The sequence below is a fragment of the Jaculus jaculus genome, chromosome 1 (genome assembly GCF_020740685.1).
Source record: "Jaculus jaculus isolate mJacJac1 chromosome 1, mJacJac1.mat.Y.cur, whole genome shotgun sequence".
Taxonomy (NCBI): domain Eukaryota; kingdom Metazoa; phylum Chordata; class Mammalia; order Rodentia; family Dipodidae; genus Jaculus; species Jaculus jaculus.
The window spans coordinates 133040900-133060478 of NC_059102.1; the positions used below are offsets into that span (position 1 = coordinate 133040900).

At 40.2% G+C, this 19579-nt stretch overlaps 1 protein-coding gene across 3 annotated transcripts in view; it reads right to left on the reverse strand.

The window, feature by feature from the left end:
- The window catches only part of Cntrl (centriolin), a 108963-nt gene that overhangs the window by 25108 nt on the left and 64276 nt on the right, over positions 1 to 19579 (reverse strand). For all 3 annotated transcript variants that reach the window (XM_045151244.1, XM_045151256.1, XM_045151252.1), the window contains 12 exons: positions 18067 to 18201; positions 16330 to 16475; positions 15497 to 15704; positions 14341 to 14520; positions 12825 to 13004; positions 10594 to 10710; positions 10184 to 10328; positions 9606 to 9757; positions 6537 to 6726; positions 4807 to 5120; positions 2718 to 2926; positions 449 to 641 (listed from right to left, as the gene is read on the reverse strand). In XM_045151244.1, coding sequence (XP_045007179.1) covers positions 449 to 641; positions 2718 to 2926; positions 4807 to 5120; positions 6537 to 6726; positions 9606 to 9757; positions 10184 to 10328; positions 10594 to 10710; positions 12825 to 13004; positions 14341 to 14520; positions 15497 to 15704; positions 16330 to 16475; positions 18067 to 18201 — 2169 coding nt within the window. The remainder of the gene's footprint in view (positions 1 to 448; positions 642 to 2717; positions 2927 to 4806; positions 5121 to 6536; positions 6727 to 9605; positions 9758 to 10183; positions 10329 to 10593; positions 10711 to 12824; positions 13005 to 14340; positions 14521 to 15496; positions 15705 to 16329; positions 16476 to 18066; positions 18202 to 19579) is intronic.

The window sequence follows — 19579 nt, forward strand, 5'->3', positions numbered from 1 at the left end:
TATATCATAAAATGTTTGTATAATTTATGTTATCAACTAGCAGAAAAAGTAAGATTTGTGAAGTCCACAGTAGCTTTATAAGAATCTTATTGGCTATTAAAAAATAGGTTATAGAGCCCAAATAATAACAAATACATATACATAGGATAAGAAAGCAGAGCATGCTGAGAACAAAATAATTTTAAGAATTTTAAATATGCTATTTCATTTAGTTCACAATAAACAGCCTATATGTCCTGTTTGCACATGAAGATAGGAAAGCAAAGTCTGAGGGTTTCAGTGACTTGCCCATGTCCTCACAGCTCCTAAACTAGCAGAGTTGAGCCTGCAATGTGGTCATCTGACCTCTACCACTGTGTTCTTACCTCCTGTTCTCTTTAGGTAGACAACAGTAAGCTGGTTGTCTCACCCACAATGAGCTCAAGCCCAAAACTACACCAGGACACACCTTCTCTTTAGTGCAAGAAAGTTCACTTTCAGCCTCTGCCAGGAGTCGGTCAGCTTCCCTGAGCTCTGAGCGACGTTTCAGAAGGGTCTTCTCTATGCACTCAATTTCATCTACAATGTCTTCATGGTGTTTGAGTGATTTTTCTATTTCTAGTTCAGTCATAAGACTCTCAACATTCCCATCAATGAAGTCTCTAAAAATTAATATATATACATATAGAAACATTAAGAAAATTTAAATGTAGATAATATAGATATTTATAAACCTGATTATGAAGAAAATGCACAGCGATTTTCTAATTTTATAAGAGAGCCAATTGCAATTGATAATATCCTATTAAGGCCAATTTCTAGCTTCTTGCCATGAACACGGGATAGTAATGATATTAATTGCAAAATATGTAGGATGGATGGTGGACTTGTGCTTCAGCATCTGGCCAATACAATGTTTACACTTCTATTCCTCAGAAGAAAAATTAAGTCATGACACAGTGATCATCTACCTCCTGAAAACTGTCCTCAAGACCCAGGTCATAGTCTGCCCCAAAGACTGCCTGACTCTAGTCCGTCAAGAGTAAAACTGTCCTAGTATTTGACAAGACAAACAGCATAACACAAAACTCAGTAACTCAAGGCTAACATTATTTGAAAATGGAACTATCCATGGCTGCATGACAAAAAAACATGAAAATAAACTCAGCACATTAACAGATTTTTATTTTTTAACGTATTTTATTTATTTATTTGACAGAGAAAAGGGGAGGGAGGGGGGAAAGAGAGAGAGAAAGAGAAAATGTGTGTGCCAGGCCTCCAGTCACTGCAAACAAAACTCAAGATAAGTACACCCCTTGTGCATCTGGCTAACATAGGTCCTGGGGAATAGAACATAGGTCCTTTGGCTTTGTAGGCAAATGCCTTAACAATTAAGTCATCCCTCTAGCCCAGATTTTTATTTTTAAATGAAGGCACATAGGTAATCTTTATATTTTTCTTTGAGTGTTTATGTGTTACTAGAATTTGCCAGAATAGTTTTTGGTTAACCTACTGCCCTACCAGCCCCTTAAAAGTTCTCAAAAAAGAAAACTTCCCCCATCACATATACTCAAAAAAGTAACAGATATTACCACCCATATACATACATGCATACCACACAAAGAAACATCTAGTCCCAATCTTTTCAGTGGCCCTTGCAATCTTCTACCAGGTTGTCAGTTACCTGTCTGATACTAGATGATGGTAAGCATTTCTCAGTCTGTAGGCCTCACTACACTCCTTGGGCCTGGTCTAGTCTAGTTTAAATGACAAAAATCTAAGGACTGCAATAATCCACAGGCTACTACAGAAGAGAACATTTCACATAACTGACCAATTAACAGATGCTGTGCACATCAACTGACCCTGCACCAGGTACTACAATTCAGAGTCAGAGGCTAGCTATCACTCTCAAGGAGCTCCTGGGCTCCTCACATTATTGTATGAATAGAGTTATACCAAAGGCTACCAACCTTCAATTGTGGGTACCTGAGAAGAAAAAGGCTTGGTGTTAAGAGGGTCCCGGACCTTAGTTTTGAATGACAGGGTGGAGTTAGGCAGGGGGTATAAAAGGCATTTCAGGCAGAGGACAGCACATAGGAAGGTGTGGAGGCAGGATAAAATGTACTCAAGGAGACCACAGCAAAGTTAAATGGTTCAGAACAAGAACTGTGTAAGGAAGAAGGATAACATAGACGGACAGGAGGGTAGTATACACACTGTGATGGACCTAAGAGTTTCAGTGTTTCCCTAACAGACTGGAAAGACATTAAGATATGGAAGACCAGTGTACCAGTGTGGATGCTTCTGCAGTGCCTAGAATGTGACTGATTAAAGGCCAGGGCAGTGGAAATGCAGAAGAAATCAGCTGGAGTTAGAGCTCTTTGTGAGCAGTCAGAAGGACTTGGAAGCCAACTGGATGCCTGTGGAAATGAGAACTGGAAACCCTGACACATGTTTTGCTAGGAACTTATTTGGATTATTGGGAAAGAGAATTTAGATTTGCACTGTCCAAAATGATACCTAGTGTGTAGCACTAAATTAATTAAAATTAAATTCTGTTTCTCAATCCACAGCTACACACACGTGTGTGGTTAATGGTTACTATTTGGACAGTTCAGATCTTGAACATTTCCAATATCACAACAAAGTTTTCTTAGGCAGTGCTGATTTAGGTTATTTTCATAAACTGATACAATATCCATTTGAAGTATAAAAATATAATGCCCAATAATTACTTTCGCTGTTGATGTTTCTGGATGGTTCTGTGCAATTCTTCTAGTTCATGTTCCAATTCTTTCTTCTTTAGCATAAGATCATCAATATCATGATGCAGTTCTTCTACTTCTCTCTCAGACTGCTGCATGGATGCTCTCAGCCACCTGGCTTCCTGTCGTTTTGATTTTAAATGCTGCACCATGTCTTCTAATCTAGACACTTCATTCTCCTGAACAAAGGAAAGAAAAAGCATTCCAGAAACAGACAGTGCCTCTTTTTTTTTTGCTACCAAAAGTTGAAATTAATTAGTTAAAGTGGTATCTTTAGTCTGAAAATATGAAAAGAAAAATCAAGTCAAGCCAAAATTTTCATATACCATAGGAGAAATTGACAGACTGACAGAACACTTAGCTTTTCCACATGAATTTACCAAGCTTCTTGTAGACAACCTCTCTGCTTCCAAAGAGGTCAGCCTCTAGCAGAAGAGACAGTGGCCTCCCCCTCCTCTGGACATACTAGAGGAGAGTCATCTAAGAAGGCTGCCCCCAAGAAGAGATTTTCAAAAATACATGATAAGGGGAAAACTCAGGCTCGGGAAATAACATGCAAATGTAGGGAGGGCTGCAAGCACACTAGGGAAGCCACTTAAGCACCTGTGCATGTTTGGAGAGTAGAAGAACCATTTTAAGAGATTATTTATTATGCTGAACAGACAGAATTGCTACACATTAGAATATACATTGAAAAAGGAATGTGTACCACTGTTAACCACATAAAGGCATGCAGGACTTCTGGAACAAGTACAACCTATTCCAATGGGACTGTGACCTGGCATCAGGCACCCCAGTCTTTATCTACCCCTCAATATGTTGAGGGGACAGGAGGAAAAAAAAAATCAAAGGCTGTAGGTGCTCTGAGTTTGAAAGAGCAACTTTGCCACATTAGAAAGTAGGCTGGAGAGAAGCATTAAAAAAAAATGGTTGTAGAGTCAGGTGGCTGTTTGTCCCTTGTTTTTATTTATTCTATAATTATGTTTGTACTTTCTGTTTTGTAAACAGTAATGGGACTTACTTTTATGTATTTTAAAAGAAAACTTTGATTCAGTCTTTTAAGAACTGTTCCATTTTTTGATTTCTTTTTGGGAAACAAGTTATGAGTTAATTAGTTTTTCAATATTTAGGCATTCTTTGAATTACAAAATTGTGATGCAGGGATTTGTGAATGAGACATTCACAGTGAAAGATGACTTCATAGTTACCCATGTACATAAAGTGTAAGTACTCTGAGCTCCATCGTGCAGTGCCTTTTAGACATTCTGCTTTCTATAAAGTCTTCAAATTTTTGCATATATTATATATATGTAATGTTACAGAAATATATGTATAATATACAAAAATAAAAAGAAAGTAGGCTGGAGAGATGGCTCGGCAATTAAAGGTGCTTGTTTGCAAAGCTCAATGATTCCTCAGTACCCACATAAAGCCAGATACACAAAGTGGTGCATGCGTCTGGAGTTTATGTGAAGCAACAAGAGGTCCTGGTGTGCTCACACTCTCTCTCTCTAATAAGTAAAAAATAAATAAAAGAAAAGCTAGAAAGGAAACTAGGAAGTAATCATCTCTTGAAATCTAGCTAAGAATATAAGGTATGGTAAGAATTCCATCCCTTATTGTACCTACAAATAAAGAAATGTTATATAGTCATTAAAATACAGTTTAAGCTGGGCATGGTGGCACATGCCTTTAATCCCAGCACTTGGGAAGCAGAAGTAGAAGACTGCCATGAGTTCAAGGCAGAAAAACTACAAAAAAAAAAAAAAAAAAGAAAAAGAAACTTAAAACAAGAAGAAAAATGTATAAAAAATATTAATTTTTGGATTGAAAGCACTTTTATTAGAAAACATGTAACCCAAATTTTGGAGAGGCTTGGGAACCTTACATGCTGTTTAAAATAATATTTTAATATGAGAATGCTTGCTTAGTTCTAAATACCAGCCTTATAACCATACTTCTGGGGTATAACCCATCTACAAGCAGTCAGCTATCAAGTGTTCATCTTCCTGGCACTCGTGGAAGCAGTGTGGATAGAGTTGGGTATTTTTCCACTTACCAAGTTATGGTGCTCTGGAACGTTGCAATGCAGCAGACCCACATGGATGAGGGGGACAGCGAAATTCTGGGGAGGAGGTCCACACATAATGGGGGCCCCAGCAGGAGGTGGCCCATAAACAACAGTACCAGGGGTGAGAGGTCTGCAGTTGTTGGGCAAAGGAGGCGGTGGTGCATATAGAGCCATGCCCTGGGGTACAGGAGATCCATCAGGAAGCACAGTGTACATCATATACCCAGGAGGAGGCACAAATGGGAGATTTTCTTGCTCATCCAGCCCAGTCTCTTCCTGGCTATCTCCTTCACTATCTGCATCTCAGGAGAAATAAACCAAAGAGTGTGTTGGTATATAAAAAGGTTTAGGAGAGAACAGCAGCATTTCCACAAAGATACTAGTGATGTAAAAGCAACACTTATAACAGTCAAAGGTAGTTCTGAGGAGCAGATCAAAACACAAATTCAAAGTATTTTCAGCAGCTGAAATTTAGGTTTTTCTTATGTGTATTTTGGTTTACTTCTTTCATTAATTTACGCATTTGTTAATTTAGTCAGAAATTGCTTACCTGCACTACATAAAATATCAGATGTGCTATGAAATCAAACTGCACTCAGAATTTATCACTGTCACCACATGTACCACTTTCCAATGATGGCTTAACACTGGTTACTGTAACTAAAAGCAGGAACTGTGTCTTCTTATCAGTGATCAACAAAGAACCAAGTGCACAGCAGGTACTTGTTCAATAACTAGTTCCTGGTTTGTCTGTGGTTTTTTTGGTGCTTTTTTGCAGGGGGGGGGGTGTTGTTTTTGTGGTGCTACAGGTTGAGTCCAGGGCCTTGCACACACTAGGCCAGTGTTTTACCACTGAGATACATCCCCATCTCAATAAATACCTTTTGAGTGAATAAATCACCAGAAGGCAGTATTCCAATTTTAGAGATTAACAGTTTCAGAGCAGCTATATAATTTGACTATGACTACACAGCTATTAAGTGTAAGAGCTGGAGCTTACCCAGGACTGGGTCTTCCCAAAAGACTGACTTGTAATACTGAATTTTTAAACAGCTAGGCTAATGCCATGATTTAAAGGAAAAAAAAAAAAAAAGGATACAAAGGCCGGGTGTGATAGTGCATGCCTTTAGTCCCAGCACTTGGGAGGCAAAGGCAGGAGGATCACTGTGAGTTTGAGGCTACCCTGAGACTACATAGTGAATTCCAGGTCAGCCTGAGCTAGAGTGAGACCCTACCTTAAAAAAAAAAAAAAAAAAAGATACAAGTCCTCAAGCTCCAAAAGTACAGGCAAAGGGCTAGAGGAAGAACAGTAGAAAAAGGTTCCAGAAAAAGGGTACAATCTTCTCGAAGAATGAGTAGGAATTGTTTGGGAGAGGAAGGAAGAAGAAAGACATTCCAGACAAACAGTTAAAACATGGAGGTTTGGGGCTGAGGTAGCTCAGTGATCAAGTGCTTACTCTGCATGGAAGGTACTGGGTTCAATCTCCAGCATTTTTTAAAAAAAGCCCAAGAGGCTAGAAGAACCAGGGTTGCTGGGACTATCTGTAGTTAAGTATCCTATGGGAAATATGACAGGGTGTGGCCAACACAGGAGGATCACAGAGAACTTCACAGGGTAAGCTAAGGATTTTGGAATGTGTCTAAAGGTTTCAGGGAAACAACAATAGGTTATTAAACAGCAAAGGAAAATGCAATTTCCTTTATGTAATGTGACTTACCTCTATTTGAAAATGATTTGTGCAACCTATTCCTGATGGGTGAATAGACCCAATATCCTGAGGCAAGTGGAGGTCCACTACTGTCCTCCCCCTCTTGCTGTCCAGGCTGTGGTTTCCTAAGAGGAGTTGATGCTGTATACTTTAGGCCCACACCAGAGTCCTTGGTGACCTGGGAACTATGGCTAGAAACCTAAAATAAATAACAGGAGAACATACTGTCTGGTACAAACAGAAAGGCTAACTTGGAGAAATGTCTAGATACAGAGCCCAGCTGAGATGTAGGAAAACTGAGCAAGCATTTGTTTTTTTTCATGATCCAATTTCTTACTTTTCACAGTCGGAAGTGCAAAGCAATTACATGGATACATAAACTGAAGCTCATGTACAGAGTTCAGCTTAATTCCATCCCTCTGGACTTGATCAACCCAGCATGTCAGAGAAGTTGACCAGACAGAAGGGCTATGTATGCACGGGCTGGAGTCACATCAGACGGCTTTGTAAAAGTGAAGGACCAAAATGGGGAAAGCAAGCAAACCAGTCTACTACATCCTCAGACACTCTTTAACTTCCATCTTATATCCTGGTTTTTTTTTTTTTTTTTTGGTCCATTTTTCTAGAAATAATAAGCTCTTTATCATACAGAAATGGTAAGACATGTTATCTGGTGATTTGCCTGGGATAATCTGATGCTACAATTCTCCATGAAGGAGAAATGAAAACAAGCTCTGTATGTGTTAAGAGCCCTGGGCATCAGTCTTTTGTCTCCCTGTGCTTATCTTCACTAGTGATCTCTTCTGAGTGTTATCTTTCACAGTCCAGTAACTAAGGCAAAAGAAAGTGGCAAGCTTTCCCGGGAATCTGGACACAGTCTTCTGCTGTTAAGAGCGAGAGAAGGCTTTAAAGCTTTACTGCTGCCCTCCCAGCTTCCCATTTTCTAGGTCTAGCCTCCAAACCCACCTATGGCTCAGCTCACAGGGTTTTGCTCTAACTAAAAGCAATTCCATCTCCAGCCAGGTTGTGTCCAGGATGTTGGTTTCTTTCCAATTTCTAGGAGCAGGTTTCTGCTCTCAGTTCTGCTCAAGTCCCTGGGATCCTAGTGTCAGAGCTGTTTCTCTCTTACTATTGCTCCATAGCTAGAGCAGGATGTCACTGAGACCACTGGCTTTGGATGAGTCCAGCTTACTGTCTACTCTCTACTCCCAAGGTCAGCCAACAAACCCTGATTATTTTGTCTCCTTTCAGTCCATACTGCCATTTCTTCTTTTTTTGTTTTCCAGCTCTACTGATCTAGCTCTGGCTTTGATCATTCCCTTGAATGAGTTCCAACAGCCCTACACAAAGTTTACCATGCTATAAGTCCAGCCCTCCATACTCAGCCCAAATATTCTTCTGAACTCTGATTAATCATAACCTGTTTCCCATTACCTAAATAATTAAGTAAAAGAGACTTAATGGCCCTTTTTAGAGAAGCATGGCCTCACCTAATCTTTCCATTTCCAGCTAGTCTTTTGTTGTTATCCCCAAACCTCCTGGCTCCACAAAGTTCCTTGTCATAGCTAACTAAGCCAACTCTCTCTTCTATACCAGCTTTTTCCTCCTTTGTAAAACCCTGCCTGGGATGCTTGCTAAGTGCTCACCTCACAACTCCAATCAACTGAATCCTGATACCTCTCTGCATCTAGAGGAGACAGTCCAAATATTTTGTCATATGCACGTTTTAACTACAACAGCTTATAAGCTCCAATGCAGTCCAGTACTTGGCCTAGGCTGGTAAGTACTCAATTTTTATATAAAAGAAATGAAATGTAGGCGCCTATTTCTGTGTCTATACCTCAGTACAACTGTATCATCATTTTCTTTCTTTCTTTTTTTTTGAGGCAAGCTCAACAGACTGTCCTTTTTTTTTTTGCTTTTTCGAGGTAGGGTCTCACTCTAGCTCAGGCTGACCTGGAAATCAGGCATGCACCAAGATGCCCGGCATGTCTTTTTTTTCTTTTTCTTTTTGGTTTTTTGAGGTAGGGCCTCACCCTAGTCTAGGCTGACCTGGAATTCGCTCTGTATTCTCAGGGTGGCCTTGAACTCAAAGTGATCCTCCTACCTCTGCCTCCCGAGTGCTGGGATTAAAGGCATGTGCCACCACACCCGGCTTTTCTTTTCTTTCTTCTTTTTTTTTTTTAATGCAAGAGAGCAAATTGGTGATCCAGGGCCTCTAGCTACTACAGTTGGACTCCAGATATATGTGCATGTGTGACTTTGAGAGCTTGTGTCATCTTGTGCATCTGCCTTATGTGGGACCTGGAGAGTTGAACATGGGTCCTTACTTAGGTTTTGTAGGCAAGTACCTTAACTGCTAAGTCATATCTCCAACCCTGTATCATTATTTTCCCGGGATGACCTGTCAATTGATTAGAGTGGGGTGTTAAAGTCACCCACCACCACTGTGTTTGGTGTTATCTGTGACCTTAGTTCTAATAGTGTTTGTTTGATGAATTTGGGAGCCTCCATGTTAGGTGCATATATGTTTAGGATTGAATGTCCTTCTGTTGGAGTGTGCCCTTAATCAATATAAAGTGACCTTCCTTATCTTTCTTGACTAACGTTGGACTAAAGTCTACTATGTCCAATATTAGGATAGCAACCCCTGCTTGTTTTCTAGGCCCATTTGCTTGAAACACCGTCTTCCAACCTTTCACCGTAAGATAATGTCTATCCTTTGTAGAAAAGTGAGTTTCTTGGAGACAACAAATTGTAGGATCCTGCTTTTTAACCCAGTCTGCAAACCTGTGTCTTTTCGTTGGGGCATTGAGGCCATTGCTGTATCATTATTTTCAATCATTTCTTTGGATTCAAGTCACCTTATCCTTTTATAGCAACTTCAGTCAGGGAGCAAGTACTACCTTTTGTGGGAAAGCCCTATTTCATCTCCAATAGTAAAAGCAGTAAGGAACTTTAATGTATAGCTTAAAATAGAAATGTTCCTAGCACCTGCTCAAAAATTTAGGGGGGGGACCATGTCACTTTCTTCAAAAAAAAATTCACAACACACTTTTAGCACCACAAAATTCCTACTTTTGATGATGGTGGTGGTGGTGGCATAAAGTACCAGTAGCCTTGTCTTTTGGAAGGGTCTGCCATACTGCTTATGTATTCATTCTGACAGGAAATGTCACGCCGGAGCCCAGCAATTTCTTCTAAAACATTTTCAAAGCCTCCTTTGTTATCTGCAAGGGAACACCACTCTATAAAGTTGGCATGAAAAATCATACACTTCCTTTCCGTCCCAACATACTAGACTCCAAGAGCACCAATGAATTTTGTCATTTCCTCAAGGCTGACTTTTCCACCAAGCCTGCCCTCAGCAATTAGTTTCTGTGAACAATAAGAAGACATCCTTTGTCCACCACTTACAATGTAATTCAAAGAAAGCAATCAGATTTGCAAATATCACATCTTTTGAAATCACAATCTAAGCTCCTCAATTACACAGAATGCTTTTAAAGTCTCTCATTTGTTAATTAATTAAGTTCATTAGGTCAGGCATGGAATTGATTTCCATCAGTTAGGTACTTTGGCTAAAAGCACAAAGTAAGGCAATTTAGTTTTACAACTACAAAACCACCCAAAATCAAAGGTCAGTAACACTTTACCAGTCCCAGTGAGGTCTAGCAAATTCCGAAGCCTTGTGATCTCAGTCCTCTGCCTCTCCATTATCTCGTTCAATTTTTCGATTTCTAGCACCTGTGAGTTTGCTCCTCTAGCACCTACATCTGCTTTCTCCATCTCGATTTGAAACTATTAAAAAAACAGACACAGAGAGGGCCAGTGAATGTTTTTCCAGGTGTGCTTTCTCTTAGAATTGATTGTAACCACACCACTTCTTATTTTTTGCCAGCAAAGTAAGCACCCCACTTTTACTTTCTTTGCACACAGAGGACAAAGTACTGACCACTGATAGCATTTCAGAGCACTCTGAGAGATCATCTGCCGTACTTGAATCTTTTAGGATCTGACAAGAACCCAATAAATAGAGAGGGCAGCTCACAGTAACAACACTAACCTGCTCCTCTCTCTCCCTGAGAAGATTCTGCAGCAGTTCGATCTCTGCTTCAGCTCGGGTCAGGTCCTTGATGGCTTGTGCTGCCTTTCTGCTGAACATCTCCACATCCTGCAACTCCTACTGGGAGAGAGTATGAGAAGGGCACACTGACATCAGAGGTGGTTGTCTTCATTCATTCCTGCTTTCACTGTGATTCTCCTGTCTTTATCTCCTTCCCTGCCTACCTTACTCAGGCTTATGTGGTTCCAAGCCCTCCTCTTATGCTGGGCAGTGTGTCCACCCCAAGAGGGGGGCCAATGGGCAGGTTCTATATGAGGAATAAGGGCATTTTCTTCCTTGTTCTATAGTCTTCCATAGCTGATGTCTCTCTGGGATCTCAAGAGATTCTTTTTCCCTCCTACAGTTACTATATTAATCTCATTAAAATTGGCATCCTGTGTTGTTAAAACCCTTATTTGTACTTTGACACTTGGATGTGTGTACAAGTTTGTGTCACAAAACTGGATCGTTGTATTTGATTCACTTAAAACTTTGTGGGACTTACATTTGAAGAAAAATCTGATATTAGGGCAAATTCTTTTTTTTTTTCTTTTTACCAGTCTGCGTACATGTAGGTAAAAGTTGTTTTGAACTAACTTGAGTTGTCTTTTTATGAGCATTTAAATATATTTGTTGTCCTCCTCAAGAAAAACAGGTGGGTTAAGGTCTGACCATGTTATAAATTAGACAGACACTTATGATAACAGTTTCTTTTCCGGTGGATTTTGGTTTTTAAAACTTTTCTTCTTCTGGACTCTTATTTCTGCTTTTTCTTTAAGTGAATCACTGTTCATTAACTGAGTATTTTTTTAAACATCTACTTCTAAATTACCTAGTTGGGAATATGAAGGACAATAGTTTTGGAAATACGAAGTGGAAATCTAGTCCGAGCACTACAGGGTGAAGCTGGAGGCTTAAGTCTGTATTGAAATGCTGCATTGTCATGGAAATCATTATTTTGAATCACAATATTGCTCAGGAAATCAGTATTTTTCTTCTAAGTATGTGCATATTGCACTGTTAGATCATAGAAATATATGAATGCTTTATTTCATTTTATATATGCAAAAGCTATAACTCTTTTGTATAATGTATTTTATACAGTTGTAAGATGAACATTACATTAGCATGTACATCTGTAAAACTGGTTTTACAAACTTTTGCCCCATATTTTCTATATTTTAAATATGCAAAATATAATAAAGTTTCTATTTTATTCAATATAAAAAAAAATTGGCATCCTGTAAAGCACCAGAACAGCCACATCTTACATTGTAGCCCTATAGTGACTCCAGAAGGAAACAGTGATAGTGACCTCCACAAGGAGACTGCTGTACTTAAAAGTAGAAACTGTTGTTTCATGGAATGGTTTCTTTCATGACCTAAGAGTACTGAGCCCATAACAGCCCCAAGTAAACCCTTGGGGGTTGTGAAGAAGAAATAAACCTTCAGGTCTTAAGAAAAACAGACAACTTCACAGTAGTTTATAACATAGACAAAACTGGGGCTGGGAAGATGGCTCAGCAGTTAAAGATACTTGCTTGCAAGCCTGACAGCTTATGTTCCATTTTCTAGCACCTTTATAAAGCGAGAGACAAAGTGGACACATACCTATCTGTACTGCGACCCCTAAGTGCTTATAACAACAGGAGGTGAGATTCTGGACAAGTAAAAAAGCAAGAGAGACTACTGTCTTACAAAGGTGGGAGAGGAGAAACAGCGGGGTTGTCCTCTGACCTCCACAAACACACTGTGGCATGTGCCCACCCATATAGACACACATAAACATACACAGAAAACACACACACATAGTAGTAAAAGTAAAAGAGAGAAGTAATCCAAGTTTTTTTTTTTTAGCTTTGTGAACATTTATTAAGCTTTTCTGTGTATGTGTACAAGTTGTGTTTTTTCTTTTTAATTTATTTTAGAGCGACAGACACAGAGAGAAAGACAGATAGAGGAAGAGAGAGAGAATGGGCGCGCCAGGGCTTCCAGCCTCTGCAAACGAACCCCAGACGCATGCGCCCCCTTGTGCATCTGGCTAACGTGGGACCTGGGGAACCGAGCCTCGAACCGGGGTCCTTAGGCTTCACAGGCAAGCACTTAACCACTATGCCATCTCTCCAGCCCCAAGTTGTGTTTTTTAATAATAGCAGCACTGATGGAAACTCACTGTGAGCACATGGACTAACCTCTGCTCGCTCTTGATTAATTTTCCTAACAGTTCCGTGCAGGGACTTGAGCTGGTCTTTGGCAATGGAGAGCTCAGCTGCCGCTAGTTGATCAGAAGCAGCCACAGCTTTCTTCAGACTTTTCAGTTCTTTATCTAAACCAAGAAACTGCTCCAGAGATTTGGCATCTTCATGCTTCTTCTGCAATTAAAAAGTGAATCATTTGACACTAAAGAATTAAGATGTACGCTCCAGGAGCTCTGTCCACTGCTGCTTGCCCCATGTCTACAACAACTGATAGAATAAACAATCTCAAAACAGGTCAACTTTTTAAAAGAATGTTTTCTTAGTTTAGAACTGCAGTTTCTTCATTCACTGGAAAAACATTTCTTGGCATTATCAATAAATGGACAGACAAGTCTTCAAAATCACTGAATCAGGGTCCGGATGTGTGGTGGTGAAGTGAGGGAGTAAAAGCAGGAGTGCAGGGAAGAGACTCTAATGGGCAAACCACGCAGGGGCTTAAGAACTCTGATCTTAATGTTGGCTGCTCTGGGGAGCAGGTACATGCGTAGGACTGGAATTTGTCAGATGGCCACAGCAATGGACCGGGAGGGGATGGCTAGGTAAGTATGGGAGCATGAGAGAAGGAAATGTGTAGATGCAGATAAATTCTAGAGGTGGATTCAAAAGTACTTGGAAACTAGTGGGTTTCCATGAAGTGTGCCGCAAATCATTCACTGAGATTAGAAGGGTGATGGTGGATCCAAGAATGGCAAAAGCCTGAAATGGTGAGATGGGAGGAGAGCTTAATGATGGAAAGGATAATCAATGTTGCTCATGTGAGATTGGTAACAATGAGACTATAGTGACCCCACTGTGCTGGTGGTGAATTTTTTTTTCTCTCTCTCTTCAGGAACATTGAACATGAACGCAGACCCAAAGAAAGCAGCTTTGTCAGGGAAGTGAGACAAGATGAAGAGTCAAGGGACTTGAGGATCTCATAAAAAAGGGGAGGGGATTAGTAGTAGGCCATCAACGATGGGGCTAATGAGCTGGAAGTTTGAAAAAACTGTTGGCATCAGGTGGCAGGAAGAGATATTACAATCAGACTGTGACACCAGACTGTGATTTCAGAAGTGGTGCGAGAAATTTCTGAATCTGATAAAGCCCAGGATAAGACAATAGAGTTGAGGATGGAGAAAGGCAATCAAAGAGTCAAAGGTGTTAGGAAAGGAAGATGAAGTTTTCCATGGGTGTGTCCAATTAGGCAAGCAGTTTCTAAGGTGGCAAACTCATTCCACTATCATTTGTTAAAAGTTTACCTGACGTGGCCCTAAGGTTAGTACTCATACTCCCAATTCTCCTTTCCATCTATCATGATACCCTATCTCAGGGCCTCAATAAGATCAGGTTCAGCACTGTGCCAGCAATGTAAACAGAGGTGGGTCTGGACTCTACTCCTCAGTTGACCTATCAGCAGGAACAGGAACTGGGGAAGCAGGTATTTAAGTACTTTATGTTCTAGCCTTCCCACCTTTTTCTCTAACTCCTGGAGTTGGCCCAGAATTCTCTCCTTTTCTTCATCAGCTTCCTGAAGTTGGAGATCTGTAAGGCCTTGGATTTCTTCCATACTTTTTAGATGTTCTTGCAAATAGTGAATTTCATTTTCTAACTGTTGGATTCTTGCATCATGTTGTCGTTTATCAAAACTAATCTGTTAGGAAATCAAGTTTTAAAGATAATTTTTTTTTGAGACAAGACCTTGCTATGTAGCCCAAACTGGCTTTGAACATGTACTCTTCCTGCCTCAGTCTTCCAAGCACTGAGATGACAGGCTTCAGCCATCACAAAAGGCTCTTTGGGAAGATTTCTGCTCATTTGTTTTGAGACAGGATTTCATATAACCCAAGACAACCTCAAACTCACTACAGAGCCAAGGCTGGCCATGAACTTCTGATCCTTCTACTCCTACCTCCTAAGTGCTAGGATTATAGGTGTGCAGCATCATGCCTGGGGAAAAATGTTTTAAAATGTTTTAAGTGACTCTATGCCAGCCCCTAAAATCCCACTGCAATAACAACAAAAACATGTTACAGAGTTATCTTTCCTTTACTATAGAATCAATAAAATTTGTCTACAAGATGCTTTAATGTTGCTCTTACAGGGTTTGAATGTTTGCTTTACTATTAACATTAGTAATCACAGCCATAGTGATGATATTTGCCTATTATAAAACATCTCATTTGGGCTGGAGAGATGGCTTAGCAGTTAAGTGCTGGCCTGTGAAGCCTAAGGACCTCAGTTCGAGGCTCAATTCCTCAGGACTCATGTAAGCAGATGCACAAGGGAGCGCATGCCTCTGGAGTTCACTTGCGGTGGCTGGAGGCCCTGGTGCACCCATTCTCTATCTATCTGATTCTTTCTCTCTGTCTGTCTGTTGCTCTCAAATAAATAAATAAAAATAAACAAAATGTCATTTTAAAAATCTCATGTGCTTTCAAAGAAAAGAAGGCAGTGTTACAAATAGGTCTGACTCTGACATCAGGATTTTAGTAACACTTCCCTAGATTTCTTGTGAATGAAAATAACAATGGTTATGCCAAATTTACGAGAAAGGAAGCATCAGTATTTGCCAAGGCTGCCCTCCCCTCACCCCACCCACCCTCCGTTGCCTCTTCTCCTTTTCTTACTCTTGCTTCAAGGGCTCTTTCGCAGGCCTGCCTGAACTCTTCTTGTCCATTTGCCAATTTCTCTTGCTGGAGAGTCATTTCCTCATGGAGTTTCCTTTCCCTAACTTGTGCTTCCTCTCTTTCCCACTGGGAGCGTGCAAGGATCTCATTGAACTGTTTCTGTAAATCAGCAAGACTTTTCCCTAAGACATCTGAAGGATTATGGATTCTAGTAAGAAGAAGAAGAAAAAAAAAGTGAGACAGTCAGAATAAAGGTGACATTTTATTTTTGATATTGGATGCAAAGATCCTGTTTACATCAGTGCGATAATAAAAAGATCTGTGCAAGCCAGCCGTGGTGGCTCACGCCTTTAATCCCAGCACTCGGGAGGCAGAGGTAGGAGGACTGTCAAGAGTTCAAGGCCACCCTGAGACTACGTAGTTCATGAATTCCAGGTCAACTTAGGTTAGAGCAAGACCCGACCTCAGGGGTGGGGGGAAAGATCTGTGCAAAGGGGCTGGCATCAATCCACAGCAAGTGACTGAGTTATACCCAAGTACACATCATCTGATCACTGAGGCAACTCTGAAAACAGGTTCATATCAGGCTAAGAGTAAATGTTCATGTATTTGAAATGACCTGTTTTATTTTGTACTCATTATCTGCTTAAAATGTGTAATATGGCTTTATTCCTGACCACATACAGTGAACTTTCAATACTTTTTACATTACCTTTACCTGTTTTTAAATAAAACTAAAAAAAAAAAAAAAATATATCAGAATTAAACAAGCTTGTATCACAGTCTTTTGGAAACATTAAAAGAACCGCCTTTCAAAACGAATTCTCCCTTACCTCATTTCCCCAGCACCAAGTTTTAGTTTTCTCCTTAGCTCATCTACACGAGCTGCCACTTCTTCCGGATGAATCAAGCCATCGACCACGTGGTTAAAGTGGCTCTGGAAATCTTTAAGTTGCTGTTTTAATAGGTTATTGTCATCCTACAGAGGGAATAAAATGGAGTAGAATCTGTTATTTACTATCCTACTTTTACTACAACAAATAAATGAACATATCTTAACCACAGAGCTAAATTCAGGTGATGCCTCTTTCAAATATAAAGAAACTGCTAAGGGCTGGAAAGATGGCTTAGTGGATAAGGCACTTGTCTGTGAAGCCTAAGGAACCAGGTTCAATTTCCTAGGATCCACATAAGCCAGATACATAAGTTGGCATGCATCTGGAGCTCATTTCCAGTGGCTAGAGGCCCTGGTGTGTCCATTCTCTCCCTCTCCCTCTCCCTCTCCCTCCCTCTCTGCTTCTCTCTCAAATAAATAAATAAAAGAAACTGCTAAAACTTCCCAAAATTATACAAAATTTTCTTTTCTAAATCCTAAGCCGTGGGTTTCCCTGAATGCCTGTAATGTCTGAGTAATTAACTGACTACAAACTCAGTATAATATGATTGACTACAACAGAGACTCTAGAATTGCAAGTAACATGCTTTGAAGTGTCTGTGCCACCTTGAGTCCATTACCCCAGGCAGCCTTTTCAGGACAACAGATGTCGGGCCCCCCCCCCAACCCCTTACAGCTTTTCAACTTGAGGAAGAAATTGTACTTTAAATTTGATTGATTTTCCAGGGCTAACATGTACACTGATGTCATCTCCTGCTTCTCCTGTAGTCTGTTGGGCAGATTGTTGTGAGGACAGCTATAAAAGCATTCTGTAACACATTCCTGACAAATATAAAATGATCACATTTCTAGTAGCATCCTTTCTAAGATGACTGTGAAAACTATTTACAATTTAAAAATCTTACTGCAACCCATAGACAAATTTTCATACAGACACATAAGCCTTGCTATAGATAATTACAAGATATTTCAGTGAAAGAAGAATGTACCAAATGTAGTAGTTTTAGCTCCATCTGGTAACAAATCTGTTTTTTGGAGAAATGTAAGGTACTGCTTTTACACATGAGTTTGCACAATATATTGTTTAAAACTGACACCAGGGCTGGAGAAATGGCTTAATGGTTAAGGCTCTCACCTGCAAAGCCTAAGGATCCAGGTTCAGTTTCCCAGAACCCATGTAAGCCAGATGCACATGGTGGTGCATGCAAATGGTGTTTGTTTGCAGTGCCTAGAGGCCCTGGTATGCCCATTCTCTCTCTTTTTCCCCTTACTCTCTAATACATAAAAATATTTAGGCTGGGTATGGTGGCACACGCTTTTATTCCCAGCACTCAGAAGGCAGAGGTAGGAGGGTTGCCCTGAGTTCAAGGTTAGCCTGGGCTAGAGCAACACCCTACCTGGAAAAACCAAAACCAAACCAAACAACAAAACGGACACTGCCTCCATCTCTTTATACTATCATATTAATCTTAAAGCTAGGGTCACAAGAGAATAGAGACTGTAGTACTGTTCTACCTAGATATCCCTATCCCCCCCAACTCCCCCCCCGCCCGCCACCCCCTCACAGGTCCAGTCTCAAGTACATGTTAGAACAGGCTGTTAAATGCCTGAGTAAGGAAACCATCATCTTTGGGTGTTCTATGTCTGAATATATTCTAAGCAAACAAATGCCTACCTGCAGCTGCTGAAGTTGTGCACGGAGGTCATTATTCTCTTGTTCCTTTTCTTCTGAGAACTGGGCTTTTCCAAGTGCATTCTTGAGGGATTGTCTTTCCTTTTCAAGTTCTGCTTGAAGTGCAGACTGTTCCAACTATTATGAGAGAAAGCAATGATATAAAAGTATAAAATAATTGTAATTTATGATCCAAAAATGAACAAATGAATTTACATATTCACACAAGCCTTTGCTCAGAATCAGTTCAACCAAGGTATCCTATTAGGGCAGTCCCAAGCATGTATCTGTAAATGCCCAAGATATGGTCCTCAAATATCTGTATCAAAATCTCTTGGTATGCCTGTTAAAAATGCAGATGCAGCCAGGCATGGTTGTGCGTACTATAATCCCAGCACTTGGAAGGAAGAGGAGGATTAGAAATTAGAGACTAGGAGTAGAGAGATGGCTTAGTAAGTAAAGTACTTGCCCACAGGCATGAGGACCTGAGTGTGGACCTGAGTTCATATCCTCAGCACCCATGTTAAAGAGGCTGACCTGGATATACACTGAGACCCTGTTTAAAAGAGCTAAAACAAAAATCCTAACTACAAATAAAAAAAACCAAGACCCATGATAAGCCAGACTTCAATGGCAGGGCCCAGGAATCTGCATGCAACAAACTTCACAAGTGATTTCATATAACTAAAATAGGCCAATCAGAGGGACAAGTTCTTTTATGTTCCACATTCTCACTGCATGGTTTAAAGACCAATCCTGGTGCTAAAGGGTGCAGAATCTTAATACCATATGAATTAGTTAAAACAAAAATCAAGATACACACAAAAAGTAAAGGACAACAGAAGTACAAAGGACAATATATATCAAGTAAGGGCTGACTTGAAAGAAGAAAGATTTATTCTGAGGAGATGTCGTTTAAAACTTTTGTTTACTATTATTTTTAAGTATGTATTTTATTTATATTTTGCCCCCCCAACTTCCCATTTGTGTCACTCTGATTTTAAGAACTGTAGTTTTGTAAAACTTAGTGCTCTTGAAAAATAACTGTGACAACTGGCAAGTGACTGATATCAGGTAAGTAAAGAAATATGACAACGTAACTCCTTTAACAAACAGGTCTGTGTTTAGTTCCTTCCTAATCACATGAGTGCTCTTTAGCATACATTTTGAAGAGCCGACTTATGTTTATTAGCTGTGTGTGGTGGCACATCCCTGCCCATCTGAGGAAGGGATGACAGGATGAGTCAGGGGTGATTCTGGAACAAATAGCAAGACCTTGTCTTAAACCACCAAAAAGCCCTAAAATTAACTTATTTTATTTCACACACCAAGATCATGTTGATCCTTTTTATGTTCCAGGCACTGAGAGAGCAGAAACAATAAGATACGACCTGGGCTGGGCATGGTGGCACACCCTTAATCCCAGCACTTAGGAGGCAAAAATTGGAGGATTACTGTGAGTTTGAGGCTACCCTGAGACAACATAGTGAATTCCAGGTCAGCCTAGGCTAGAATG